The sequence below is a fragment of the Caretta caretta genome, chromosome 2 (assembly GCF_965140235.1).
Source record: "Caretta caretta isolate rCarCar2 chromosome 2, rCarCar1.hap1, whole genome shotgun sequence".
Taxonomy (NCBI): domain Eukaryota; kingdom Metazoa; phylum Chordata; order Testudines; family Cheloniidae; genus Caretta; species Caretta caretta.
In genome coordinates this window covers 2,004,459-2,032,328 of record NC_134207.1, presented here as the reverse complement: position 1 = coordinate 2,032,328, position 27,870 = coordinate 2,004,459, and the positions used below count along the sequence as shown (strand labels likewise).

The 27,870-nt window shown below is 42.8% G+C and overlaps 1 protein-coding gene across 7 annotated transcripts in view; it reads right to left on the bottom strand.

The window, feature by feature from the left end:
* The window catches only part of LOC125630861 (uncharacterized), a 111,670-nt gene extending 83,940 nt beyond the window's left edge, over positions 1 to 27,730 (bottom strand). For 3 of the 7 annotated variants that reach the window (XM_048837000.2, XM_075124857.1, XM_075124856.1), the window contains exons 1-6: positions 27,626 to 27,727; positions 11,873 to 12,000; positions 10,367 to 10,554; positions 10,020 to 10,129; positions 9,336 to 9,407; positions 367 to 7,357 (exon numbers count right to left, since the gene is read on the bottom strand). In XM_048837000.2, coding sequence (XP_048692957.2) covers positions 367 to 7,357; positions 9,336 to 9,407; positions 10,020 to 10,129; positions 10,367 to 10,554; positions 11,873 to 11,973 — 7,462 coding nt within the window. In that variant the 5' untranslated portion in view covers positions 11,974 to 12,000; positions 27,626 to 27,727. Of the gene's footprint in view, positions 1 to 366; positions 7,358 to 9,335; positions 9,408 to 10,019; positions 10,130 to 10,366; positions 10,555 to 11,872; positions 12,001 to 26,900; positions 26,920 to 27,625 lie in introns of those variants that run through there. The other 4 variants (XM_075124859.1, XM_075124858.1, XM_048836991.2 and 1 more) reach the window with 4 other exon arrangements.
* Positions 27,731 to 27,870: the final 140 nt, after the last annotated feature.

The following is a 27,870-nucleotide window of genomic DNA, read 5'->3' as shown; positions in this document are numbered from 1 at the left end:
GGAAAGAGTGTGTGTCTATATAAAAATATAAACACATTAAATTTATAACTGAAATGCAGGAGCCAGAGCAACCGATGTAAGCTACTTCCAAGTTTGTAGGATAAGGCAAATTTGGTTCCAAAACACTGTGAGAGAGATATTCCTCACACAAAAAGGGAAGTTTATCAATGTGAAATCAGACAACTATAATTTCTCTATACAATAGGGACTATGCGCCATAATAAATATGACGTGCTGTGATAGCCAAATTAATTTATTTCTGGCAGTTTTCATAGCCACACACCCAGCCCACAACATATGCCTTCTCAAATGCATTTTTCTGCCTTAAGACATGTATTTTTTATGCTTTTAAAAAAAAATTACCACCTTTGCAGGGAGAGCATACAGATTTTGTTTGAAGACAGGAGATTTCACTATTTTGTGTGTTGTTGTGACCATCAAATTCAGGGACTTCATGTTGGTCTGCATCACTTTCTACCTTCAAGATGATCTTCTGTGAACTAGAAACAGCCCCAGTTATTGAATTCACACAGAATGCAGGAACTGATAAGTCTTCTATATTGGGTGTTTTGACACCATCAAGTGTTCTCTCAGCCCGGTGCAGTATTGGCATGTAATTTTTGTCTTTGATGCTTTCAACATGGTCTTCTGACTCCAACTGCTGCGGCAAGTTACTTATAACACACTGGCTGCTCTCTCTAGATGTCTCAATGAGATCTGAAGTTATATTTGTGTCTTCATCACTCCAATACACAGCTGAAGCTTCTAAGGAGTTACATGAAAAACCTGACTGTGTGTCAAGACCAGCTGCTTTGCAACTGTCACTGCAAATACCTTCATGGAGCCCGTCACCTGTTCCACTAGAACTACTGCTACTTAGTTTTCGGGTAAGTTGATGATGCTCACTTTCAGAGCTATTCGATATGTCAGAGAATATGAAGTCCAAATCTTTGATTTTGGTGCTCTGTTCAGAATTTATATCAGGAGACTTCAGGGGAGATTTAGCAGAAGTATATAGATTATCTAATGCTAAACACACCCTAGACTGAAACTGTTCCTCTTCAGACAGGGAATCTGCACTTGGGCTTTCTGGAATTTTACTTACCACATCTTTTTCTAGTACATAAGTCCATGAATCTTCTGAACTGGCAGCAAGTTCAGTAAACCCGGACTGACTGTCAAAGGGGAGACTCTGGGATTCAGATATTAATTTAACTGACTGTTTTCCATTTACTTGAGGTTCAATACTTGAAAACAGAAGTAAACTGCTTCCATCTCTCCTTTCACTGTCTACTTCACCTATAGATTTACAGTCCGTGTCTTCTTCTACTTTACTTTTAATGGATGGCACAAACCTTTCAGGTTTTATGTTTTCATTTACCAGGTTCTCAGAGTCATTTGTTTTTTTAAAAAATTCTCTCACCAACTGGGCAATATTTTTACTATTTTCCTTCTCCACTTCATCACGATGCTGAGCTGTTTGAAGAATGGGGTATTTTTTAAAGAACTTCTTAACACTACTGCTAACAAACTGATCATGACACTCCTTCAAATCAGTGGGAATGGAAAACAAGATTACATTAGGACTGGGCAGGTCAGATACAAACTCCTGCATGGAAAGAGACCCTAAAGGGCGGTTTCTCTTTTGGGAGCAGCACTGCTCATCTTCAGAAACTGAAGTTCCAGAATATTCGTTTCTACTAATGTGTCTTTTTAGTGTTCTGAAAGAATTTTTTTTGTTTGCCTCTTTATTCTGAGAATCTTTATTCTCCTCTTTATGAAATTCCACTCTGTTCGTAAAGTTAGACTCTGAAACAGTTAAATCTTCGTTACTGCCTTCAGAAAAGTCTGCACATCCTGTGGGCTGGCATATCTTTGCTTGGGATTTTAGGGGTTCAGAGTCTTTGCTTTCTTCATGCATATATACCAGTTCATTTGTTTCTGTTTTCTGATTAAATTTGTCTTTTTCTGCACAAAGGCTTGTCAGCATTTCATTTACTGGAGAGTCTTTAACAGTTTTTAGGGCTCCAAGAGGCACAGCTAGTGTCCCCACCTCTAGTTCTTGAATGCAACCATCAAGCAAGCTATGCGCAGGCTCCGGATTCTCCTCTACATTTTTTCCAGCTTGGATAGAATTAGAATCAGCATTTCCTACATGTTCATCTGAACAACCTGCATCTCCCTTATTCAAACCAACCTCTGCATTGCCTTTCACTGCTTCCATTTCTCTCTGGCTTCCCAGTACACAGGGAAATTCTATAGAATTATATGGATAACGTAAGGATTCAAGATCACGTTCTACAGTTATTTGGTTCTCTGTTTTTTCTTGTCTCAGTGTTGGGCTTTTTACTAAGTGACTGAATTCACCAACTACCACACCTGTGCTACAATTTTCAGGTCCAGCAATTCTAACTTCACTTAGATCATATTCTGCATTGCAAAGAGAATAGCATTTTCCCTCCAAACTCCTATCTGTTGATGTTTCTGTACCTATCACTGATTTGATATCAGCTGTTTCAATCACTCTGTCAAGCTGATCTTCATTTGGCTTGCAGTCCAGGTCAGCTTGCAGAATAATGCTGCCAGAAACACTGTTTGGATCAGAGATGACAGTATCCTTCTCCTTCAGGATTTTGCTTCTATCATGCTGCATTTCAACTGTATTTTTCATTCTCATGCTATTGTTTTCTTCCTTTTCCTTTTCAACTTCAGAATCTGAGATATATAAATTAAGTTCCTCTCCACTGAATAACTCAGACCCCTCTGTAGGGTCATTTTCAATTTCCTTTAGGTGGTTTTCAGCTATATTTTCTTTGGCAGATTCAGGCTTTCCAAATGCAATAGCCTGCATCCCGACTGCAAGATCATTTTTGTCTACACTGCATGGTTGTGTGTCCATTTCAGAAGTTTGCAGTTTGATTCCACCTTCCTCTTGGCATATACTTTTTTGATTACTCCTTTCCAAAGCAGTTGGTGTCAAGATTTCAGTAGTCATATTTTGTTCACATAGCTTCTTCAAATCACAGTCTACAACAAAGTCCTCTGGATAAAGTGATTGTTTCACAGGATCCTCTTTGGATTTCAAGTCTATGTTACTTTCCAAATGCTGGGACTCTACGGCATGGGAATCTGTCTCCTGCTGGTCATGAAATGCACTAGACTGCTGTCGTAATTCCAAATGGGCAGCGCTAACAGAAGAGTTCTCATTATTTTCTTGGTAATTATTCAGTGTTCCCAAATCAAGCTCACTAAAATGTGCATCAGCATTATCTTTTTCCAGTGTAACTGATTTTACACTCCATTTACAGTTTACTGCCTCACCTGTATTTTCATCATTCAACTTCATACCTTCTTCATTCCTGGTGTCCTGCTGGGGCAAGATATAGTCATTTACAGGTTCTGGATTGTTTCCCATGTCCCTTTTATTCACATAGTAAGGGGACTGTGTTTGTGAACAGGAATAATCATTAGTAGCAGCAAGAAGCTCTGACTTTAGAGAAGTCTGTTTGGGTAAGCATAATGGAGAAAGATCATTTGCTATTCCTCCCTCTAATTCTGAAGAGTAATATGCTGTATTCCCTTCCAGCCTGTTTGTGGGTGCTTTTGTAACGCTGCTGTGATTAAGATTGGTTTGTCCAACATGCATATTTGCCATAATCTCCATCTCTTTATCTATACCTTTGTTTTCTATATTTTTCTGTTCTTCAAATATGCTATCATTAATGGCTGTTCCTGAGTCATGTCTCTCTCCTGGTATTTTCATTATCTCTTTGCTTTTGATATTATCTTCATCTGTCTTTTTATAAAACGTATTCTCAATACTAGCTGACTGATCAAGCTGCTTCTCCCCTGATGCTGTATCATCCACTACTGAGCAAGCAGTTTTCAGTTCCTGGCAATCAGTATCATACATCTCATTGTTATCGTTAAGAGTGGAATCCAAAGTATGTCTGACAAGGATTTCAACTGTTTTAATACACCTGGTGTTAGTGGTTGAAAGAGAATTGGAAGAAAACACAGAGACATATGACTCGTCCTCTTCTTTTCCTGGAGACCTCTTTCTCTCCAAAGTACAGTCACTCTTCTGTAGAAGACACCGATCAAGAAATTCTTCACCTACATTAATCGGTGACTCAGGATTCATCGCTTCCACCAATTTCTCTGTGTTTTCCCAAAATGTCACTGTATTTGGAGAAGAACACGAAGCTACAAATACTGTTTTTTCATCAAAGGTTTTTATCCGTGTTTCTGAAGACAGCTTTTCCTTTGCTTTGGAATCTATCTCCATCTCTTTAGAGAACTCTCTCCAGGAATTTTTACTTGCATTGTTAAACAGTATAGTTCTTTCATATGCCTCTGAAAATGGTTGAAGACTCAAATGTGTGTCCAGAGACATATTTACTTCTTCCTCACAGATACTAGTGTTTGACACACTATTTTTGTTTCCATTTACTGCAGGTTTTGTAGCCAGTAAGTTTATGGCCCTCTCATTTATTAGCCTAGTTTGAGTTCCCACTTCTGCATATGATATTTCAACACAATCTGTAACTAAAGATATTCTCGTCTCTGTATCCATGGAATCCATCTTTGATTCACTCTCATCTTTGTCTCCGTATCTAACAGGACTACCCATTGTTAAAGAGATGTCATTTACATTCATACCTGTTTGCTCTTCATCCCCTTCAGAAGCACTTACTTCCAAATGTATTTTATTGATACCAAAATCACTAACCTCCTGTGGCACACCTTTTGTAGGTACGGATGTAGTCATATATACGTGGTCTGACTGAAAGCCTTCAGACTCTATACACACAGTGGCATGAGAAATATTTGCCTTATTGCATGCATTCTGTTCCACAGAAGTTTCAGTTTCATTTTGAGACAATGGCTGGATGTTTGTTTCCTGGCTCATCGTTTCACTGATGGACCTCTTGACAGATGTAAAAGCTCCAGAGTCTTCATACCTGCAAGGATACTCAGGAGAAGTCATTTCTACTGCTGTGGCCTGCAAACTGCAAAATGTTCCACTCAAAGGTTTGACAACTGCCCCTGAATTACGTAATTCCTCTTCCTTTGGAGCTGGTTGGTGAGGTGAGCTCTCACTGTGCAAAGAGCCAGAGGAAGACGGCACACAATTACAGGGAGAATCATAAGTTACATCTTCCAAGTATGTATCTTGAGAAAGGATATGGTGTTTAGAAGGAGAATGTACATGATAGTCTGAGATATTCTGTGTACACAAGGGCAGGTTCTCTGGTGCTGTGGGATCTGAATTGTTTTGAAGTATCTTTGTTACAAGCCCATCCAGTGCCACATGAGAATCCATTGATGATTCTTCCTCTTCTGAATGAAGCATATGCAGACACTGGACAATATTTGTTCCACTGGCTCTAGAGACTTGTTCTGTAACAGAGCTCTGGAATAAGGCAACCCCACTGACACTGTCATCCTCATTTTCTTGGAATTTAGCAGAACCAATATTACTCTCAGAACCGGACATTTCTTTTGCTGCACACATTGTCAGAATTTTATGAGCATCAGAAGAATTCTGATGTTCTAAGTTAATTATTCCAGTGTCTGAAAACATATAGTCCTGATCTAAAGCATTTTGCAACTTGTCCTCAAAAACATGATCGCTATGTATTTCTCTCACTTCTCTGTTTGATATCGTAATGATTTTATCAGTGTTAGGTTCAGCTCCTTCTTGAATGTCCAAAGTAGTTTCAGGCTTCTGAGTTTCCATATGTAAGGTATTATTTAAAGTTTCCAATTCTCCATCAGCCAAGGAACAACTTTCACGTTCTACAATATCACTACTTTCTTTTATTGCTTCCTCATTTGGCATAAGGCTGTCTTGCTTTATAACTGAAGTCAGCTCATCTTTGCAGATCTCATTTTTCATCTCAGAATGCCGAACACTATGTGGAAGTTCTAAGTCTGGCACAAATGATATGTTTACTTCCCGAGTTCTGTCTATGGTCACAGCAGTTTCAGAAGGCAAATCCAACTCTTCTACACAGGTTTTACCATCTGCATTCACTAGTTTCTTCGGACTCACCACTTCTTTTGCAGGAGACCCACCATCCAGATCTTTACCCAAAGCAATGTCTTCTGGGACAATGCTTATTGCCATACAGTCACTGTTTTCTGAACAGTTTTCTACTTCAACAATAACCAACTCTGACAGGCTATTTACACGAAGACGACCCTTTTTCTTTGAATGGGATTCACAAGTTTCAGCACCAGCAACAGATACAGCCAAACATGGAGTTTCATGTACACAAGCATCAACAATATGCTGCTCCAATGAATAGCTATTCTCTTCTTCTGTTGAACTTTCCTTTTCCATTAAATTCGCCTTATAATCACTGACTGATGGCACCTGAACATTTTTCATAGCTTCATTTATCACTTCTGTGACTTGCATTTGAATATAAGGTTCTGAATGCCCCGAAGTTTCATGTTTAGCTGTTTCTTCTGTGCTGTTAATAACATTAATCTCCATCACTACGTCATCGTCAGAGTTTGCACAACTTCCAAGCACTGACTTATCAGCTACAGGAACTAGTGGCTTGGAATCAAGGTTGCCTCCACTTTCTACTTGAAGAGAGTCTGAAAGATCTAGACTATTATCAGAAAGACTAGCTCTGACAATTGCTTTTCCACTCGGGTCACTGTCATGTGTCTCTACAGCACCTCTTGAGTGAGGAAAAGGTGGTGAAGGTTCCAGATTATAAGTTACAGGAGGTTGTGTTTCTATTTCACCACTGTCTTGTCTCTCATCCAGGAATGGTCTGTAAAACTTTGACATGCTTCCTAATGTGCATGGTTGGGCTCCGCTTGGTTTCACACAGAGAAAGTCAGAATTAGCCAGTTCTGCTGTCCTTGCAGCATTTTCCTGAAACGAAGACTGTGCAATTTCAAAGACTCTTTGTTGAGAAGGCTCTGTGGTGACTGTTGAGTCCTTCCGATGGACATATTCAGGTGAAGAAGAACGTACAATCTGAGAATTAGGTCTAGTGTAGTTTTCCAAAGAAGTATCTGCTGTTGCAGCTGATGTAGATGTTGCAGGCATTTCTAATTTGTTTGAAGTCACATTAACAGAATTTGTACAAAGAGAAGACTTCGCTGAAGACAGGACTGAGCCAGCTGATGTTAACGGCAGAGTCACAATGACCGTGGGAGGCTGCATATCACCACAGTGTGTGCTAGATATAGATGGAGCTCCACTATTTGGGACAACTTGAGAAGTCCATGCCAGCTGGGATATAATGGGAAGGCCAACATTGTTCTCGAAGACCAGACCTGCGTTGTACACTGGTGGTACTTCAGGAGATGTCAACAGCGGTAACTGAACCTGTAGAAAAGAGACAAGAGTCACGGCACCATAAAATGCTAAGTATAAGTAACTGAAAAGGAATGAACTTTGGTTTTACATATTAATTGTGAAAACAGAAACCCATGTAGAATGGATAACTTGACATTTCATATCTACTTAATCCCTCTTCACCACCCCCACCCACTTACTCGGTGCCACCCTCCACCACTCCACCCCCACACTACTACACATTAAGGGCACATAATTTTTGACTGGAGGGAGCATAATAACCTTCTTCCCCATACACAACTGATGACCTCAGTTGCTTTCAACTACCTGAAAGGGCGTTCCAAAGAGGATGGATCTAGACTGTTCTCAGTGGTAGCAGATGACAGAACAAGGAGTAATGGTCTCAAGTTGCAGTGGGGGAGGTTTAGGTTGGATATTAGGAAAAACTTTTTCACTAGGAGGGTGGTGAAGCACTGGAATGCGTTACCTAGGGAGGTGGTGGAATCTCCTTCCCTAGAGGTTTTAAGGTCAGGCTTGACAAAGCCCTGGCTGGGATGATTTAGTTGGGGATTGGTCCTGCTTTGAGCAGGGGGTTGGACTAGATGACCTCCTGAGGTCCCTTCCAACCCTGATATTCTATATTTATTACACTCCAAGTGTAGTCAGTGCTGTTTTTCAGGAAGTGGTCCAAGTTCCAACAGCACTTCTTTCTCGTTCTGTCTGGCCAACGTAGGCACCCTTGAAACAATTTAGAAGCAGTGCAGGAGTGATCAGAGGGAACTCAACAAGGGGCGGGGGAGCAGTGCTTGCTGAAGACAGGATCAAGAAATGTATACACACACAATAGGTATTTATTATTTTTTTCCATTTGTAATATAAATGTATTTATTATAACAATCTTCAAGATGTGCACATAAACAGTATGACATTTTTGTAACCATTGTCCTTCCTTCCCCAATTCCCCATCTTGTTTGTTGCTAGCATTCGTTGTATCTTCTCTAAAATTTAGAAAATAAGTACACTGGGCCAGGATCTGGGTCTTATTTGTCTGAAAAGCGCCCATTACACTTGTGTATTGAACAAACAACAGCATGACTCTTGCAGTGAGCAGGGGAACTGATTCAGGAGGTCAGAGAGCATTTCACAGATTTCCACCATTAGTTTTCTTAGCTGAAAAAAGGTGTAGATAAATCTCTGCATTATGCATCTTCACATAACTTTCATATGACTTTGTATTATGCCTCTATTTTCATAGAACTTTGTATCAGATCCTTATATAGAAAACTTTCTATTGAGCCTTGGTATAATGTTAAAAATGTCTTTTTGCTAGGAGTAGAATAAGATCCCCCCCCCCCAACTCTCTTAATCAATTGCCCTGTTGAATGAACGAGGTGTGAAAGGCAAGCACCTCCAGACAGCTGCAACAGAAGGGATGGAAACCAGACCCAAGAACAATAAAACTTGTCAAGTGGGCTCACTAAAGAAGAGCAGATATATTGATGGCCTTGGGGGTTAGAAGCCAGCACTTTCTTTTGAAAATACCCTTTGTAGCATTAAGATCACACCCAGAAGGAAGCAGCACAAAGGACCAATGGACACAGACACAGATTTTGTATCTGATATAGATTTGCATGAGAGGGAAGCAGCTATAAATATGACGGGTCTTGCAGAGGACCCCGGGTCTCGTCTTGTCAACATCGGAGCATCGATCCGGATCGACAGAAGCCCGGCTCCACCCCTCCCCCATTTAACTCACCTGGCCAGTGAAGTTAAGGGGAGCAACTCGTTGGTAACAACAACAAGACGGAGCGTGCGTGCGTGTAATATAGATAATATGCATATGATACAGTGTTGATTGATACATGTATTACCAATAAATGTGACGCTTTGCCTTATTCCCCCTGAAAAGATCCTGTGCAGTACCTTAAGTACAACAAAGGAACACTGTTTGTCAGATGAAATACCCTGAGTACTGCTAGTAATTTCTTTTTCCTATGCTTTGCCTCACCTGTGGTAGCGAATTCCTCATCTCTCCACATGCACTTTGCAGCTGATCGATTCTACAGTAACAATGTTCAAACTGAAACAGAAGTGCAAGAGGTTTATCTGAAACACAACCTCACTTTAATTCAAGATCCAGAAGAATAAAATGAAGAGGAGGCCTAATACCTTGTAAACTGCATCATTTACTGCTTATTAACAGATTTCAGTTTTCAGGCTTAAAGGAAGTCAAGTTTTTTCAAGTCTTCCAATTTTAATGGAAGTTAGTCTTACTTAGTTACCTTTAAAAGTGAATCATTCTCAGAGTCTGTAGCATAAACAACTATACTGATGTATTAAAAGAATACAAGTTATCTGAATACTAAACTTATGGGAGTTCTCTTCAGTATCACTAATTAGAACAGAGGTCTCTAAAACTTTGATATACTGATGGGACCCCGCCAGGAGCACAAGGGCAACACTTAACTTATTTAACAGAAATCAGATCACAGCCACCCCCATCCAGTCTGCAATGAGGACAGGACATTTAGATCAAAATAGAGCACAGCATGCTGGGACTCATGGTTCCCACAGGACCTGCCTTGTATTAAGGAGGAGGGTAGCCACAGGCTGCACTGTGTAACAATATGGATCACATTTGACCCATGCTTTAGCTACTCTTAAAACAGATCAAAAAAGGAATAAAATGTACCAGAAAGTAAAATTCTGAATTTGGCTGACGAACTTGTGTTCCAGACCTGATACCATTCCCTGCAGGATGTCCAAAGGTCACAGTATCTCCTTCCTGCAAGTTAATTGTACCTGAAAATTTAAAACAAAAACAAAAAAATATTAGACATCACAACAAACGATCATTCTTTTCAAAAATTCAGAACTATCGTTGGATGTATTACATCAGGCGATAAAGAAACCATAATATAAATGTTAAATAAGCATCAAATAAAGTGATCTATTATGTATATCCTAACATCTAATCCTAAAGAGAAGAATGCACAAGATTCCTCTGGATGCCCTTGAACATCTTCCTTCCACACTTACCATTGATTCTAACATCGTTCACATAAACGCCTGTCAAACTGGAATCCACAAGTCTGTAAGTATCATTGGTTCGAATCACTCTGGCATGAGTCCGGGAAATGTAATCTCTTCTCTCTGAAACTGGACCACTGATGAAATAGTCCACAACATCTTTGTTTCTTCCAATCAGGGTAACTGCCTTATAAAAACTTTAAACAAAGTTTAAAAAAAAAAAAAAAAAAAGTCAGATTTTTTTCTCTGTTACATATAGCTTCTCCTGCGGAAGTCTGGATTTCATGGAAAGCAGCGTGATTACAAGAGGCTAGAGACAACACCTCTCACTGTACCACAAATAGGTGCAGTAGAATTTCCAAGGTCTAGTAACTCAATTACAGTTGGAGTAATGAATCACCATTTTCTGGTCACTACCAGAGAAGATGCATAGAGCAAAACTAACTCAGCATAATAGGGAGTGGTTTCAGAGAACACAGGGCTCACATTTTCAGAAGTAACCAGTGATTATGGGAGTCTTGATCTGTGGCTGCCCAACTTGACACACATTAAAGGAGCCCAATGGGGGAGGAGGGGAGCAAGAGGTAGTCTGTACTAAGTCCACAGAATACTGTGAGGACTAAGTTACAGCTGATTTTATACAGCATTTTTATTAATGATCTAAAAAAAAAAGAACAAACAGCTAATAAATTACTTTCACAGGCAATAATAAAGTAGGAGGAGTCAAACACCACTCAGGGCATAGAAATAATAATACAAAGGAACCTAGAGAAACTGGAAACATAAGCAGAAAAGAAGAGAGATTCAACTTATACATCTGGGGGGAAATAATCAACAAAATCCCACTGCACTGACCGTGCCAAGACTGTTCTGTTAAATATTCAAAGTGGCAAAGTCAAAACTGTCCAAGCAAGCTGTGAGAACCAAAGACTTGTAAGGGGAGCTGGTCAGGCTTTTAGGTTGATCAGGCTGGTATCTAAGCCAGGCCCTCAGAAGGTTCTGGGACCCATACTGAGAGAAATTCAATACAATTTATAAAATTGATAGAAGAAAGGAATACTTGTGGCACCTTAGAGACTAACCAATTTATTTGAGCATGAGCTTTTGTGAGCTACAGCTCACTTCATCGGATGAAGTGAGCTGTAGCTCACAAAAGCTCATGCTCAAATAAACTGGTTAGTCTCTAAGGTGCCACAAGTACTCCTTTTCTTTTTGCGAATACAGACTAACACGGCTGTTACTCTGAAAATAGATAGAGTTACAATTCTCAAACTAAAATAAAATCAAGAAAACAAAGGTAAGCTACGATTAATAATATTGAACTAAACTAAGAAACATACTCTATCAAATCAGACTCACACCATAACAAGTTAGTCTCAATACTGGACACAGTCTACAGTATGGACCATCGCCACTCATATTTAACATGGAACACAGCCCATAAAATACAAATCCCAGCATGTAGTGTTCATTCTTGAGCAGAGCAGCCCAAGAGCTGTCTTACACAGTACTCACTGGATAACCTCTGCAACACCGAAGACAGAAGCTTTGCGGCCTATACTGCGCAGGTGACACTGGTTGAGCCCCCCTCCGTGCGTTTGGCAGATGGTTGCCATTTCAGAGAATACAAGCTTGCTTTACATCTGGAAGGGGGAAAAAATAAATTAAAAATAAAGTGAATGAAGCATGTAAGTTTCATACCGCTCACAAAAACACTCCCACTTTATCTACAACCCTTCAATGCATTTATCCCAGAAACATCAAATATCACCATCCACAAAGTGAACTGAAAAAGCAGTCCAGGGTCAAAAGTGGAGGACCAAGTTCCACGGCCAACAAGTAAAGTTAACATAGCTTTTTCTTTCTAGGGTCCCTCAGTTATACAGTGCTTTCCAGCCCAAGGATCCCAAAGGCTTAACAAATTACGTATATATTTCCATGCCCATTATGGAAATATAACCAACCTTGGTATGGAACGTCGTAGATCTTGCACACAACAACATTATACAATCATTATTAATTTTCTGGTCCTAAAAAAAGAGAGTGTCCTTTCCATAGATTCCAAGGCCAGAGAGGAACACTGTGGTCATCTAGTCTGACCTTCTGTATAACTAAGTCAGAGAACTTCCCCATAATAATTCCTAGAGCATAATTTTCAGATCAACATCCAATCTTGATTTAAAATTGCCAATGATGGGGAATCCACCACAACTCTTGATAAACAGTTCCAATGGTTTATTACCCTCACTGTTAAAAAATGTATGCCTTATTACCTGTCTGAATTTGACTAGCTTCAACTTTCACAGCCATTGGATCATGTTATACCTTTCTCTACTAGATTGAAGAGTTGATTATCAAATATTTCTTCCTTACATAGATATATATTGTCAGGGTTCCTTCCCCACTCTGAACTCTAGGGTACAGATGTGGGGACCCACATGAAAGACCCCCTAAGCTGATTCTTACCAGCTTAGGTTAAAAACTTCCCCAAGGTACAAACTTTGTTTAAAACACTTGGTGGTGGCAGCATACTGTTCAAAGCCAAGGCAAAGAACAGGGAAACAGACCACTTGCAGACGTCTTCCCCCAAAATATCCCCCCAAGCCCTACACCCCCTTTCCTGGGGAAGGCTTGATAAGAATCCTCACCATTTTGTACAGGTGAACACAGACCTAAACCCTTGGATCTTAAGAACAATGAAAAATCAATCAGGTTCTTAAAAGAAGAATTTTAATTAAAGAAAAGGTAAAAGAATCACCTCTGTAAAATCAGGATGGAAAATACTTTACAGGGTATTCAGATTCAAAACACAGAGGATCCCCCTCTGGGCAAAACCTTAAAGTTACAGAAGACAAGAATAAACCTCCCTCTTTACACAGGGAAAATTCACATAAAACAAAAGATAAACTAATCCGCCTTGCCTGGCTTACCTCTACTGGTTGTAATATTGGAGACTTGGATTAGGATGGGTTGGGGAAGATGGATTTCTGTCTGGCCTCTCTCAGTCCCAAGAGAGAACAAACATGTAAACAAAGAGCACAAACAAAAGCCTTTTCCCCCTCAAGATTTGAAAGTATCTTGTTCCCTTATTGGTCCTTTGGGTCAGGTGCCAGCCAGGTTAGCTGAGATTCTTAACCCTTTACAGGTAACAGGATGTTGCCTCTGGCCAGGAGGGATTTTATAGCACTGTATACAGAAAGGTGGTTACCCTTCTCTTTATATTTATGACACATATAGAATGTAATCAAGCCACCCCTTAACCTTCTCTTTTTTAAGCTAAATAGATTGAGCTCCTGGAGTCTATCACTATAAAGTGTAATTTTCCTGTCCTTTAATCTTTCTAAAGGCTCTTCTCTGAACCCTCTCCAATTTATGAACATCCATCTTGAACTGCGGACATCAGAACTGGACACAGAATTCAAGCAGTGGTCAAACCAGTGCCAAATACAGAGGTAAAACAGCGCCTCTCTTTCTACTCAAGATTTCTCTGTTAATGCATCCAAAGATCACATTAGCCCTTTTGGCCACAGCATCACACTCGGAATCCATGTTCAGTTGATTATACACCACAGCTTCCAAATCTTTTTCAGGATATAGTCCCCCCATACTGTATGTATGGCCTACATTCTTTGTTCCTAGATGTATACATTTACCTATATTAAAATGCATTTTGTTTGCTTGTGCCCGTTTTATCAATCAATCCAGATTACTCTGTATCAGTGACCTATCCTCTTCATTATTTAACCCCTTCCCCAATTTTTGAGTCTGCAAACTTTATCAGTGATGATTTTATGTTTTCTTCCAAGTCATTCATAAAAAATGTTAAATACCATAGGGGCCAAGAACTGATCCCCGCGGCACCCCACTAGAAACACACCTGCTCAGTGATTCCCAGCTAGCCAGCTCCTAATCCATGTAATGTATGCCATGTTAATTTTATATCATGCTTGTTTTTTTAATCAAAATGTTTTGCAGTACCAAGTCAAATGCCTTACAAAGATCCAAGTACAGTAACTCCTCGCTTAACTTAGTTATGTTCCTGAAAAATGCGACTAAGTGAAACGATGTTAAGCAAATCCAATTTCCCCATAAGAATGAATGTAAATGGGGGGGGGGGGAGGGTAGCTAGGTTCCAGGGAAATTTTTTTGGCCAGACAAAAGACTATATTTTACACACACACACAGAGTATAAGTTTTAAACAATTTAATCTTGTACACAGCAATGATGATTGTGAAGCCTGGTTGAGGTGGTGGAGTCAGAGCGTGGAAGAGGGTGGGATATTTCCCAGGGAATGCCTTACTGCTGAATGATGAACTAGCACTCTGCTGAGCCCTCAAGGCTTAACACGTTGTTAATGTAGCCTCACACTCTACAAGGCAGCGCGAATGTAGGGAGGGGAGAGAGCATACCAGAGACAAACAGAAAGACACATTGTGTGTGTGAGAGAGAGACAGACGTGCACTGCCCCTTTAAGTACGTTGGCCCCACTCTAAGTACATTCCTTTTTAAAAAGAAAAGGAGTACTTGTGGCACCTTAGAGACTAACAAATACAAGTACTCCTTTTCTTTTTGCGAATACAGACTAACACGGCTGCTACTCTGATTCCCTTTTAAGTAGATCAGCAAATTGAGACAGCAGCTGCTGCCAGCAAGGTCCCTCTGTCCTGAGCCCCGTCGTGTCCCCCCCGCTCCCACTCCATGGAGATGGCCCGATGGGGTAAAGGAGCAGGGGAGAGGACGAAACCCTGACATTAGCACCCCTCTTCCCGCCCCCCCCCCGCCACTTGCACAGCAAGCAGGAGGCTCCCGGAGCAGCTCCAAGGCAGAGGGCAGGAGCAGCACAGGGCAGTGGGGGAGCGACAGCTGAACTGCCGACAATTGCTAGCCTGCTGGGCAGCTGTTGCACAGGGAACTTAGGGGAGCAGGGAGCTGACTGGGGGCTGTCAGCCCACCCTGGTTCGAAGCCCCCACCAGCTAGCTCCAATGGGCTGCTCTTCCTGCAAGCAGAGGACAAAACAGGTGGCTGCCAAACAACGTTATAAGGGAGCATTGCACAACTTTAAACTAGCATATTCCCTAAATTGATCAGCAACCTAACAACGAAACAACATTAACCAGGACAACCTTAAGTGAGCAGTTACTGTATATTACCTCAACACTATTTCCTTTACCCACTAAACTTGTAATCTCAAAAAAATTATCTAGTGTGATTTTCCATAAACCCATGTTGATTGGCATTAAATTACCCTCCTTTAATTCTTTACCATTGAGTCCCTTATCACCTGCTCCATTATGCTGAAACATCATTAGTTATTTAGGCCAGAAGAAATTTGGCCAGAGCACTGAGTTAACAAAAAAGCCACAGATCTTTAATGAAAACTGGACTAGACCCTGGTTTTATGTCTCATCTGACAGACAGCAGCTCACCGACTCTTAGCATCATACAAACTCAAGGACCAATACAGCAGCTCTTACAAAGGCAAATGGGCATTTTGCCCACACAAGGAGTGAAGGATGAGCCCATGCCTGGAAGTTCCAGGAATCAGCAAGTCTACATCCAACTATTCAGTCATTAAGAAAGGAGGGGAAAAAATGCATCCCACACAAACTTCCAAACACTCATACTGATCATTTAATCAATGACTTGTGACTAGTAGTTTATGTTTATCATTTACCAGCTTAAATCTGTCACTCTGAAGAGGCTTTATATTCATTACTAACTAGATGAGGATCAGTGGCCACTGCCATCGCAATCATCTCTTGCCTACCAGCACTTAACTATTCCAGCATTTGGGTTAACGTCAACAACTCCTTATTCACCAGAAGAAGAAAAAGCAGAAAGGATTGAAGCTAGATTTAAAACCTGGTGTGTTAAGTCTTCATACTCCTCTAGCATCCTAGAGGACCTTAAAACTTGTTACACTGGTACCCTCTCCCTCACCCCAGCCCTGCTCCCTCCCGATGTCTGTCAGAAAGTTGTGAGCTCTCTGGGGCAGAGAATGTCTTTCAAATGGACGTGCTAGTTCAGTGCCTACCACAATGGGGCCCCACATCCCAAACGAAGGCTTTGGTTGCTACTGCAATTCAAAATAATAAGTGGTCAATTAACATAGCATCTACGGCTTGGGATTATTTGCCTGTGTTGGTTACCACTACAGGGGAAAGAGCCTGCACTTTCTGGAGAACAGTGTTCATTTGTACGCACCCCCGGGCAGGACATACAAGAGCGAGAAGCCCAACTATCTATCCTGTTATTTCTAAGCTCTACTAGCAGTATGCCAGAACTACTTCCCCATAGAGTTCTGGCGCATGAAGGTCTGGACACAAACCCAGAAAGCTGCCTTACATATCACTAAAACAGAAACTTTTGAGACATGTGGTAGAGCGCATCTTAGACCTGGTGGAGTGAGATCTCTAGCTCATAGCATGCATCAACTTGGACAGTCTTAGAATGGAAATTAGGCAATGTCTAGTATCCTCCATGCACAACAAATAATCTGGGTGATCTCTGTAGCCGGACACGGCCCCATCCATGGCTTGGCCTCTGCCAGGCAGAAGCAGCTTCTGCTCCATGGGGAGGAGGGACAGCCCATGCCCCGTCCCTCCCCCCCATCTGTCTGTGTAGGTTTCTTCATCTGTGTAGGTTTCCTGTTGTTACAAAACCACAACGAGCGGAAGCTCTTAAGGGCTTGCTTAAAGCTATACTACCAATTGTATTCATGCTTATGAATATGTAATCAATATGTAAGGAACGAGCGAGATAGTGTGAGTATAAGAAACCAGTCGCAAGGCTTGAACCGAAATATTACCGTGTAAGGATAATCAAGGTGTATATGGGACTGTATATAAACCTACGGCAGTAGCGGACAGAGAGAGATGTAACCTATGACAGCAGAAACTCAGGACCGGACCGGAAGCAGTAAAGCCCTCCCATATATCCGAAGGGACGTCAGGGGTTTTAGTCGCCTAGCGGTTCGATCTCTGGGAACCTGGAACCTGGCCAGTCTCAGTCACCTAAGATCGAAAGGAACATCTGGACCTGCAGCCTGCCACCAGTATGAATGGAATGTGTGAGAGAGTATAATTGCGTAAATAAGGGAAGCACACAATAAATCAGCCCTCAGTTCTGCTTTAGTTCAACCTTTGTGGTTATTTCTTGGCTGGTTCCAAGAACGGGCAACAATCTCTAGTTTAGTCCTATTTAGAGACTAAAACCAATGTTTTCACAACAGATGTTTCAAGTTAGGCAGGCCCCTAAATTGATTGTACTGGAAGCTGCAGGAGCTCAGCATGAAATTCAGGCCACATTTAGGAGGCTAAACTTGGGTCCTCAGGTTTAAAAAAAAATTACCTCATAGACTTATCTAAACATGTAACGGAGCCTCCCTTCCCTTAACACAACTGTCTAAGTGGAAAGCAGAGATCACTTCAGAGATGAACTAGAGAACAGAGGACCACCACATCCCTGCAGAACATGATTACTGATCCACCATATATCAGTACCTGTATCCCACAGCTTCTCTGGGCTGATACAATCACCATCAGGAATGCAGTCTTTTGCAAGAGACTGTGCAGGGACCATTCCATTAACGCTGGTTCCATTAGTTTGGCAAGCACCATATTTAAGACTCAGGACAGGGACAGCGCACAGGCAGGAGGAAAGTCCTGAGGTAGGGTGAGCACACAACAGAGTTCTAGACAGGAGGAAGAGAAGCTAAAATGATAATCTTATGAACTCTTTTAGAGCTAGGAAAGAAACTGAGTTGCCTGAGATGAAGTACCAACAGCACAGAACAAAGGAACTGGAAGACTTTACTTCAATCGTACCCAGATGGAGAACGATTTCAACTTCAGAGAGCAAAAGGCTTTTGGGCAAAGGCTTTCTGATCTTCAGAAATTTTTAAGGGCCTTTATCAAGAGAAGAGAGTTTGTCCCAGGTGAGAAACTTAGCTAGTGTTACTTGGTAGTTAGCTTTTGACTTCCCTCCCCAGAAGTGGGTAGTGAGAAACAAGAGGAACCAAAAAGTTGATTTCTCTGTGGCAACTGAAATATTCAAGTCCTTGAGGAACTAGATACACACAGGTTTCAGCCTTGGATGGAGAGGATATGGAAGCTGGAATTAACGAAAGATTTTTTTGCCCGTTAAAAAAAAATGCCCTCATTTATTGGGAGGGCCACTCTGCCAGGTTGCTTTATCTAATGGATGTTGAACATGAGAGACTTTTTTGATCTGGTGTTCTTCTTGGCCCAATGTCTCAGCCTCCAAGACTTCTTCCAAAAAATTTTAAGTCATTCAGAAGGGGAGAGCAAGAGAAGACTGTTGGTGGTGTTACAGCATAATCTGATGAAGAGAATACAGATGGGAACCCTCTGGGATAGGGCTGTCTGGGATCTTTTGACCCTCCCAATCCTCTGAAAATCATGGTTAAAAAGTCAGCTGCCAGCAAGAATGTCTTGAGGTTCTTTTTCCCCCCTTCCAGACGAGCAGAAACGAATCTTGAGACATACATTGTTGAGTTCACATTGCCCAATAAAGCCAATATGCCTGTGGTTCATAAGGATATGGTAGACTTACCTCTGAAGAAATGAACAAGCTGACAAACACTAGGACCCAATCCCCAGCACAACCAACACAACATCATGGACAGAAAAACTAATATTGTGACACCAAAGCTTCAATTGCTTGGAGCATCTGACACAGGATCCCCAGAGCCAGAAGCCATCAATGCTGGAAACTCTGATGTTAAGGCACTGGCAACAGATGTTGAAAATGCTAGTATCAGTAAGAGTTCAGACACACAATCACAGGCATTGCGATAGACAAACCACTGAGGAGATTCTTGAGCTTAATGACTCTTTCTCTACCTCCACAACCCTCAGGGAGACTAGCAAAGCAGTCTCTTTGGAAGACACAGCAAGTTCATCATGAGAGCTCCATGGCTGAGGCAGCACTTCAGGCAAAAGCCAACCCTGTCAAGCTTACAACTGTGGGTTTCAGAGCATCACAGAATCAGAAATGTAGGGCTGGAAAGGACCTCGAGAAATCTTCAAGTCCATCCCCCTGTGCTGACACTGGACCAAGTAAACCTAGACCACCCCGACAGACATTTGTCTAACCTGTTCATAAAAACATCCAATAATGGGAATTTCTCAACCTTCTTTGGAAGTCTATTCAAGTTTAACTACCCTTATAGTTAAAAAGTTGTTCTCAATTTCTACCCTAATTCTCCCTTGGTGTAGACTTCTCCTACCTTCAGTGGACACAGAGAACAACTGATCACCATCCTCTTTATAAAAGCCCTTAACATATTTGAAAATTGTTACAAGATTCCCCCTCAGTCTTCTTCTCTCAAGACTAAACATGGGTTTTTAGGTTTTGTTTTTTTTAAAAAGTCTTTCTTCTTAGGTCAGATTTTCTAAGCCTTTTTTCACTTTTGTTGCTCTCCTCTAGACTCTCTCCAATTTGTCCACATCTTTCCTAAAGTGTGGTACCCAGATTTGGACAATACTCCCAGCTGAGGCCGCAACAGTGTAAGCAGAGTGGGAAAATTACCTCCTGGGTCTCACATACAACACTCCTATTAATACACCCCAGGGTTATATTAGCCTTTTTCACAACTGCATCACATTATATTTGTGATCCACTATAACCCCCAGATTCTTTTCAGCAGTACTACCACCTAGCCAGCTGTTTTTTGGGGGTTTTTTGGCTTGTGCATTTCATTTTTCCTTCTAAAATGTAGTACTTTGCACTTGTCTTTGAATTTCATCTTGATTTCAGACCAGTTCTCTAATTTATCAAGATCATTTTGACTTCTAAGCCGATTCTCCAAAGTGCTTGCGCAACCCCTTTCAACATGGGGTCATTTTATAAACAAATTCCACTCCATTATCCAAGTCATTAATGAAAATGTAGGATTGACCCCTGCTGGACTCCACAAGATACATGTTCCCAGTTTGGACAGCGAACCACTGATAACTGCTCTTTCAGTGTGGTCTTTCAACAAGTTGTGCACCCACCTTAGTTATTTCATCTAAACCTTTTTTTTCCTAGTTTGCTTATGCAAATATCATGTGGGATAGTGTCAAAAGCCTTCCTAAAAATCAGGCTGTATCATTTCTACTGCTTCCCCCATCCATTAAGCCAGTAACCCTGTCAAAAGAAGGAAATTAGGTTGGTTTGGCATGACCTGTTACTGACAAATCCATGCTGGCTATTCCTTATAACCCTGTTAATTTGCAAGCACACACAGATAATTGCTTAGTTAACTGCGAGAGAAAGGAAACCTCTAAGAGTCCCCTTATTAGTGTTAGTAGTCCATCGCTGACAAAGACGACGATATTGTTACAATTCTCATTTATGGCTAAGCATATCACTCCAAAATCCAAACCCTGATGCACAGAGTCGGCCACACCAAGGGCATGGGAAGTCCATATCTATGATTTTTGATGATGCAGCTCTGTGGCGTCTTTCACATGCAGCCTCAAGATTTTGCCTAATCCACTCAAACCTGATAAATGCTGATCTTACTAGAGAACACCAGTGAATCCTGTTCTAAGGCATTTGCTTGAGTTGAGACTGATGCCAGATCACTGGAGACTGCTCTTCAGGTTATCTTTGAAGTGCTTATACGGAGGACCCTTCTTTCTTTTGCCAGACTCTGCTCCCCATACCAGATCTGTTTTGGGAGACGGTGGTCTTCCATTCTGATGACATGTCTGATCCACCTACATTGTGGTCTCAGTAGCATTTCTTCAATGCTGGTTGTGTTTGCTCTCTCAAGGACCTTAATATTGGTCACTCTGTCCTGCCAGCGAATGCTCATTATTGAGTGGAGGGAGCACATGTGAAATTGCTCAAGCTATTGAATGTGCTGTCTATAAAAAGTCCAAGTCTCAGATGCATAAAGGAGAGATGTTGAACCACAGCACTGTAGATCTTCATTCTGGTGGAGACACGAATGTTGTGTTGGTTAAGGACTTTTGTTCAGAGTTGGTCAAGGACCTGCCTGACTTTGCCTCCAGAATTAGTAATTTCCTTATCCAGGGAACCATCACTCAAGAGGGTGCTACACAAATACTTGAACTGATCCACATTTTCCAGCTGTGTGCCTTGGATGAAGATGGCTGGTACTAGGGCATTGGAATGAGGTGCTAGCTGGAACAAGACCTCTGTCTTCCCGAGAGTGATGGTGAAGCTAAAGAGCTGGGATGCTTCAGAAAACCTATCAATGATGACCTGAAGGTTGTCACGTCTATGGGCTATCAAGGAGCAGTCATCTGCAAAAAATTGCCTCCACAAGAAGTTTCTCAAGTGTCTTGGTCTTAGAGAGGGAGCCACCGAGGCAGCAGCAGATGTATATCTCCTGATCCAAGTCCCTTGTGGCATGGCTGAGGACACAGTGAAAGAACAAGCTGAAAAGCATTGGAGCAAGTACACAGTCTTGCTTCACTAGATTTGAGATTTCAAATGCATAAGAGTCACTATTGGGGAGCACTTGCACTGTCATGTGGCCATAGAACAGACAGATGATTTGTATGAACCTTCTTGGGCAACCCAGTTTATGTAGAATAGCCCATATACCCTCTCTGTTGATGGTATCAAAAAGCTTTGGTCTAGTCAATGAAACCTGCATACAGGTCCATGTTCTGCTCTAAACAAACATTTTTCCTGGACTTGCCTTATGACAAAGATCATGTCCGTAGTACTACAACCTGGTCTGAAACCACACTGCACTTCTGGAAGATTCTCCTCAGATACGTTCACAATGAGTCTGTTCAGTAGAATGCGAGCTAGTATTTTCCATGCCGTACAGAGAAAAGAAATGTCTCTGTAGTTTCTACAGTCAGCTTTGCTGCCTTTGTTTTTAAACAGTGATAAAATAATATAATCGTTGAAGTCTTGTGGCATTTCTTCTTCCTCTCAAATGCTAGTCAAGATGGCGTGAAATACCTTGATACCCTTTAGGCCTGCTACTTTGTACAATTCTGCTGAAATACCATCCTTTCCAGATGCTTTGCCAGGGTTCAATTGTTTGATGGCTTTCATGACTTCTTCAACTGATGGAGGGAGGTCGAGATCCTCTTTGATGGGTGTAACTACACTGGTTCTGGTGGGACCCAACTGAGAGTGCCAATTCAGGACAAACTGCTTAAAGCAGGGCAGTTACAGCCCAAGGCTGGGGTTCCCATGCACACCAAGGCAAACCAAACCAGCCAGACAGAGAAGACTTTGGTTTTACACCACTGACTAACCACAAGTCACACAAACAATTCCCTTAGACACTCCAGTTTCCCAATATCACCACCAGTGCCACTCATTATGGGGACAAATGGTTATGAAAACCAATACCCTAGTCAAAGAAAAAAGGTTCTCTCGATCCCAAAGGACCCAGACCAATATTCAAATGAGATCTTACCCACAAATCACGCTGTTGCCAATCCTTTGGAATCTAAAATCTAAAGGATTATTCATAAGAAGAAAAAGATATAGATGAGAGCTAGAATTGGTTAAATGGAATCAGTTACATACAGTAATGACAAAGTTCTTGGTTCAGACTTGCAGCAGTGAGAGAATAAACTGCAGGTTCAAATCAAGTCTCTGGAGAACATCCTCAGCTGGGATGGGTCTTTCAGTCCTTGGTTCAAAGCTTCAGTGTAGCAAAGTTCCTCCAGAGGTAAGAAGCAGGACTGAAGACAGGATGGAGGAGCTGCAGCAGCTTTTTATATTCTCTTGCCATGTGGTCTGTCTTTCTTTGTTCCAAAGACAAGCTGTCCATCACATGCCCTTAAAAACCTCAGAGTTCTGTCCATAGGCATGTCCCTGCCTACCTTGCTGAGTTGCAAGGCGTCTGCCTTCTCTCAATGGGTCAGCTGTATAGCAGATGGTCCTTAATGGACCATCAAGCAGGCTAGGCGGAGCTGACACCAACCTGTCTGGGGTGTCACCCAGAAGCATAGCAGAAGTTTGAAATACAGACAGTATAGAGCCAATATTCATAATTTCAACTACAAAAATGACACACACATATAGACAGCACAATCATAACCAGCAAACCATAACCTTGTCTTAGATACCACATTTGACCCCCTTTATACAAGATTTGGTGCCACTACAGGACCTTGGTTGCAACCATGTTCTATATGGTCCCAGTTCAAGTCAATAACGTGACAATGGGTTTCTCGGATAATTGATCAAGGACACCCAGATTGACTGTGGATGGTCTACTGAGTAGACTATTGAAGTGTTCAGCCCTTAATAGTACCCTTGACATAAAACGCAATAGAATGGGACAATTAGCTAAAACCCTGAATGTTGAGGTGCTTTCAGGCACAGAGACCTTTTTTTGTTTGAAAGTTCTATGATGCAACCTTATCAAATCACATGCAGGACTCATCTGTCTGATGTGAAGAGAGGCCATTGGTCCTTGAATTTTAAGTCTCCCCACTAGGTGGGGCTTGTCAGACCTCTCCTGACCATTATCAGGCACTATTTCTAGTGTTGGAATTTGCATTGCAGGAAGACTAGTCTCTGCTCTTTCCAGGTTTAGACTTGTTCCATCTGCTTTTGCTGCAATCTCACCTACCATACTTAGGAGTAGCCATGAAAAAAATATTTAGACCTGTAATAAGGTCAGCTATCCTTTTTCGCAGCTTTGGCGTTAGGAGGGTTCAGTAAGGTCTTTTTTGATTTATCTGAGGATTCCATCACCACGTTGTCTAACAGCTCCCCAATAACTGACCTCTGAATATTTCAAAGCCACTAACATTTTTGGCATATATCACCCTTCCAGGCTCATAACCAGAGGTGCCATCTGGTCATCATATTCATGTCTTCAGCACGTGCCACGACCTCCAAAGCTTCTCTGGTTGCATTGGCTATGAATGCTCAAGCCACCGAGATTTTCTTTAACTCTGAACCTCATTGATCTATCCTAACTTTTTTTGGCAGTCTGGCTACCAAACTCAGTCCAGACCCGTATTACTATTGCAAAAAAATGTTGCAACAGCAGAAGACCTCAGAGGGGAAGATGCAGCCTCAAACGTATGGCACATTGGTATTTCCATTCTACGGTTGTTGGGTTCTTTTGGGAAAAAGTCCCCTTCCATTTGGATAGCAGTGTCTTTGACTAGTGCTGAAACTGCCCTGTCCACTTTGGGAAGAGACCCAAGATCTGCTTGTCTATAGTGCACTTTCTCCAGGCTTCCCAAAAAAGTCTACAATCTCAAAGACTTTGACGGTGTTTCCCTTTCAGATTTAATTACTTTTTTCAAAAAGATGTGAAGGGGAATGTGTGGTTCAGATTTTAAACAGGCTGGGATTTTTTATTTTATTTTTTTGCAATTTCTGTAGCAATCTCCTCTTCTCCCTCCTAAGAATCTTTTCTAATGGGCTCATCTGACAGAATACCCAAGTATCTAATCACCTTTTGTAACGTCTTCTCAAATGATTAAGCTGGAAAAAAATTCCTCTTGCATTGCTTCATTCTGCGTTTCAGATGCTGAGATCGAGAGTTTCATCTCTCTCTTGTGAAGATCTTGAGTTTCCACTTAACTTCTCTCTCTGACTTAGATTGAACAGATTTCCTAGCCAGTTTTTTCTTTGATGGCATGAAGAGGAGGATGAAAATGAATCAAATGATGAAGAACCAGACAGAAACAATTCTAGTCCCTTTAAGCTTTTTCTTTCCAAGTATGAAAACCTTGTGAGCAGAGCCTTTAAACTCTGGTGATCAGCCAATGGAACAGCTATCCCCAGAAGAACAGACCAGTTTTCTCCTAAGTTTCTGAGACAATTTCTTGAACCCTTTTCCCCTTTTTCAAATTTTACTTCTTTAGGGAAAATGGGGATTGGAAACCTGAATCCCATGAACCTCTTCTGCTAGCAGGCATCTCTTTATCTTTGCCCATTTGACAGTGCATAGGATGCCTGTAAGGAGACAATGCAGCTACTGCCTGGGGCTCTCGAGATGGCAGCCTCTGAGGTAAAAGTGCTAATAATTTTATTAAGATGTTAAAATAAAAAGAAAACAGTACAGAGTTTAAGCATAGAAGTTTCTGGTTATCAGGGAATAAGGTACAGATTGTCAAGGGGTGTGAAGTTCGGTTTAGGAACAGGTGGCGTAAGGAATACATAATCTGCAATATCCTCGATTGGGGGTAAAAGGTTAACGGTCAAAGTACAGACATGGAGATATGGGGGTATGATGTTCGTATAATGAGTGGATACGATGAGGATAGATTTGCCCTCATTTGGTGAGATTTAATGTTCAGTGAGTTTATGGTTCCAGCTCATATGGTCCAATGGAAAAAGTCTTTCCGTCGCTTTCTCATAATTGATGCACGATGTCGTACCGGCACACATCTCCTGGTACTGTTGGTGGCTGGTGAGGTGTTCGATGTAGATGCCCCTGGACCATCGGATGGTGTCCGAGACCATGTTCTACACCAAATCCAAGAGCTCCCTAGCCCACAGAGGAATTTCTTCCCACCTCCATGAAGAATTCCTGACTTCCCCTGGGGCTAAACAAAGGAAATCAAACTGCCCACTCAGGACTTGCGCCGCAGGAGGAAACACACATGTAACTGTCTTACCAGCCTCTCTTTGCTTTGTCTGTGACAGATTCAGCCATGGGTTGCTTATGGGTTCTGGGTTGCTTATGGGTTCCCTGTACATCAAAGGGCAGCAGCCTGGGTAACTGCCTCCAGGAGAAGAGCTCTCTCCATTTTTCGACCATTCTTCAAGACATTCACAACCTGGCTGTCAGACTCCCCACAGATGAGGAACCAGCTCCTGGGGCAGGTTAAGGTGGCAAAAGTAAAACCTTTCTGACCTTGCAGATGAGACAGCTGGAGTGCACAATACACACACCATTCCTTCTCCATCCTGGATACAGACCAGGAGGAACAGAGCTTTGGTCTTCCATTTGGACCTTTCTCCAGCATCCTCCTAGTCTGAGCTGCCAGGGGGAAGGGGTTACAGTAATTCCAGGCAGGAGACAAACCGACTCTTCAGGGTGTTTTTTTTGTTTTTTAATTCTCTCTCTTGCAGTAGATGTTACAAGACGCAGAACAAAACTAAGGAGTCTCCAGAATGCGGGGACTAGTCCCATGTCAGCTGTCCAAGCAGCTCAGATTCTACTCCCTATAGCTACAGACTGGTGAGGACCCATACTGAAGACCTGTGGCCATACCCCTGAGAGAGAAGAGGTGACATGGACAAAAAAAAAAAAAACAGAAGAGGAGGGGACAAAGCAATTGCCACATCTGGATAGACCGATGTCCATCTAGCTCAGTTTACTGCCTCTGAAGTATCAGAGGAAAGTGCAAGGAACTCCAAAGTGGATAACTTTATTCATTGTCTTACAGCAATGCCTAGCGGCCCCAACTCATCAGATCTCATACAAATAGGTAGTGAGAGTCTCAACCCCAGAGAGATGACAATCTAAATACCCAAGACAAACAAGGAGGTAAGAAAAAGTTTCTTCCTAACCCCTGATACTTAGTAGCTGGCTTAGGCCCAATAGAAGAGGGTTTATGTACCTGGTATTAAAACCAGACATATTTTACTTCTATTTCATAAAGGAATAAGCAAGTAGAAGTGCTAAATGAACTCGGGCAGTGCTTCCCAAACTGCAGTCCACAGAGAGCCAGCCGGTCAAATGAGTCTGTCTGTTAAAAATCACCTTAGAAGAAATTAAAATACATTAAAAGCTTTCCCCAATACTCGCTTTCCAAGCAAGCAAGCGCGGCTGTTCCCCACGGGACACGACGCCGCGGGGGCAGGGGCCCGCGCTCTGCGACAGGGGCTGAGCCTGGAGCCTCGCCTCCGGCACCGTAGCCCCTTCCCTCCCGCTCGCCGGCCCCTCCGGCTGGGAGCCCCCGCCCAAAGCGCGCGGGGGCGGCGTCGGCCGTAGGGCCCCTAGGCCGGGCCCGGAACGCTGGGCCGGAGCCCGCCCCCCCCACGGGGAGCCGCGCCCCCCCCCACGGGGAACCGCCCCCCCCCACACGGGGAGCCGCGCCCCCCCCCACGGGGAGCCGCGCCCCCCCCCCACGGGGAGCCGCCGACCGCGGGGGCCGGGAGGGACCCCAGGGGGTCACCGCCGCATCCCCACCGGCGGGCGGGGGATCGGGCCGGGGGGAACCAGCCGCTCGGCGCGTGGCAGGGCCCTGCGCCAGGCGCCCCCGCCTGGGCCCGGTCACCGCCCGGCCCGCCCGCGCGCGCGCAGCTCCCCCTCACGGGCGCGCCGGCGCAGGGCGGTTCTCACCGGCTCCAGCTGGCGCCGCGCTTTCCCGCGCTCAGGCCCGCGCCCCCGCCGCGCAGTCACCGGCCTTCGCTCCCGCCCAGCTCGCGGCCCGCACCCCACGTGATCCGGGCTGGCCAGCCAATCCGCGGCGCTCCTCTCGCACCCGGGCACGTGGCGCTCGGCGGCCGCTGATTGGCTGCTGGGGGTTGGGGTGGGCGGGCGCCAGGCCGGCGTCGCGGGAAGGGAGGGAAACGAAACCGAAAGGC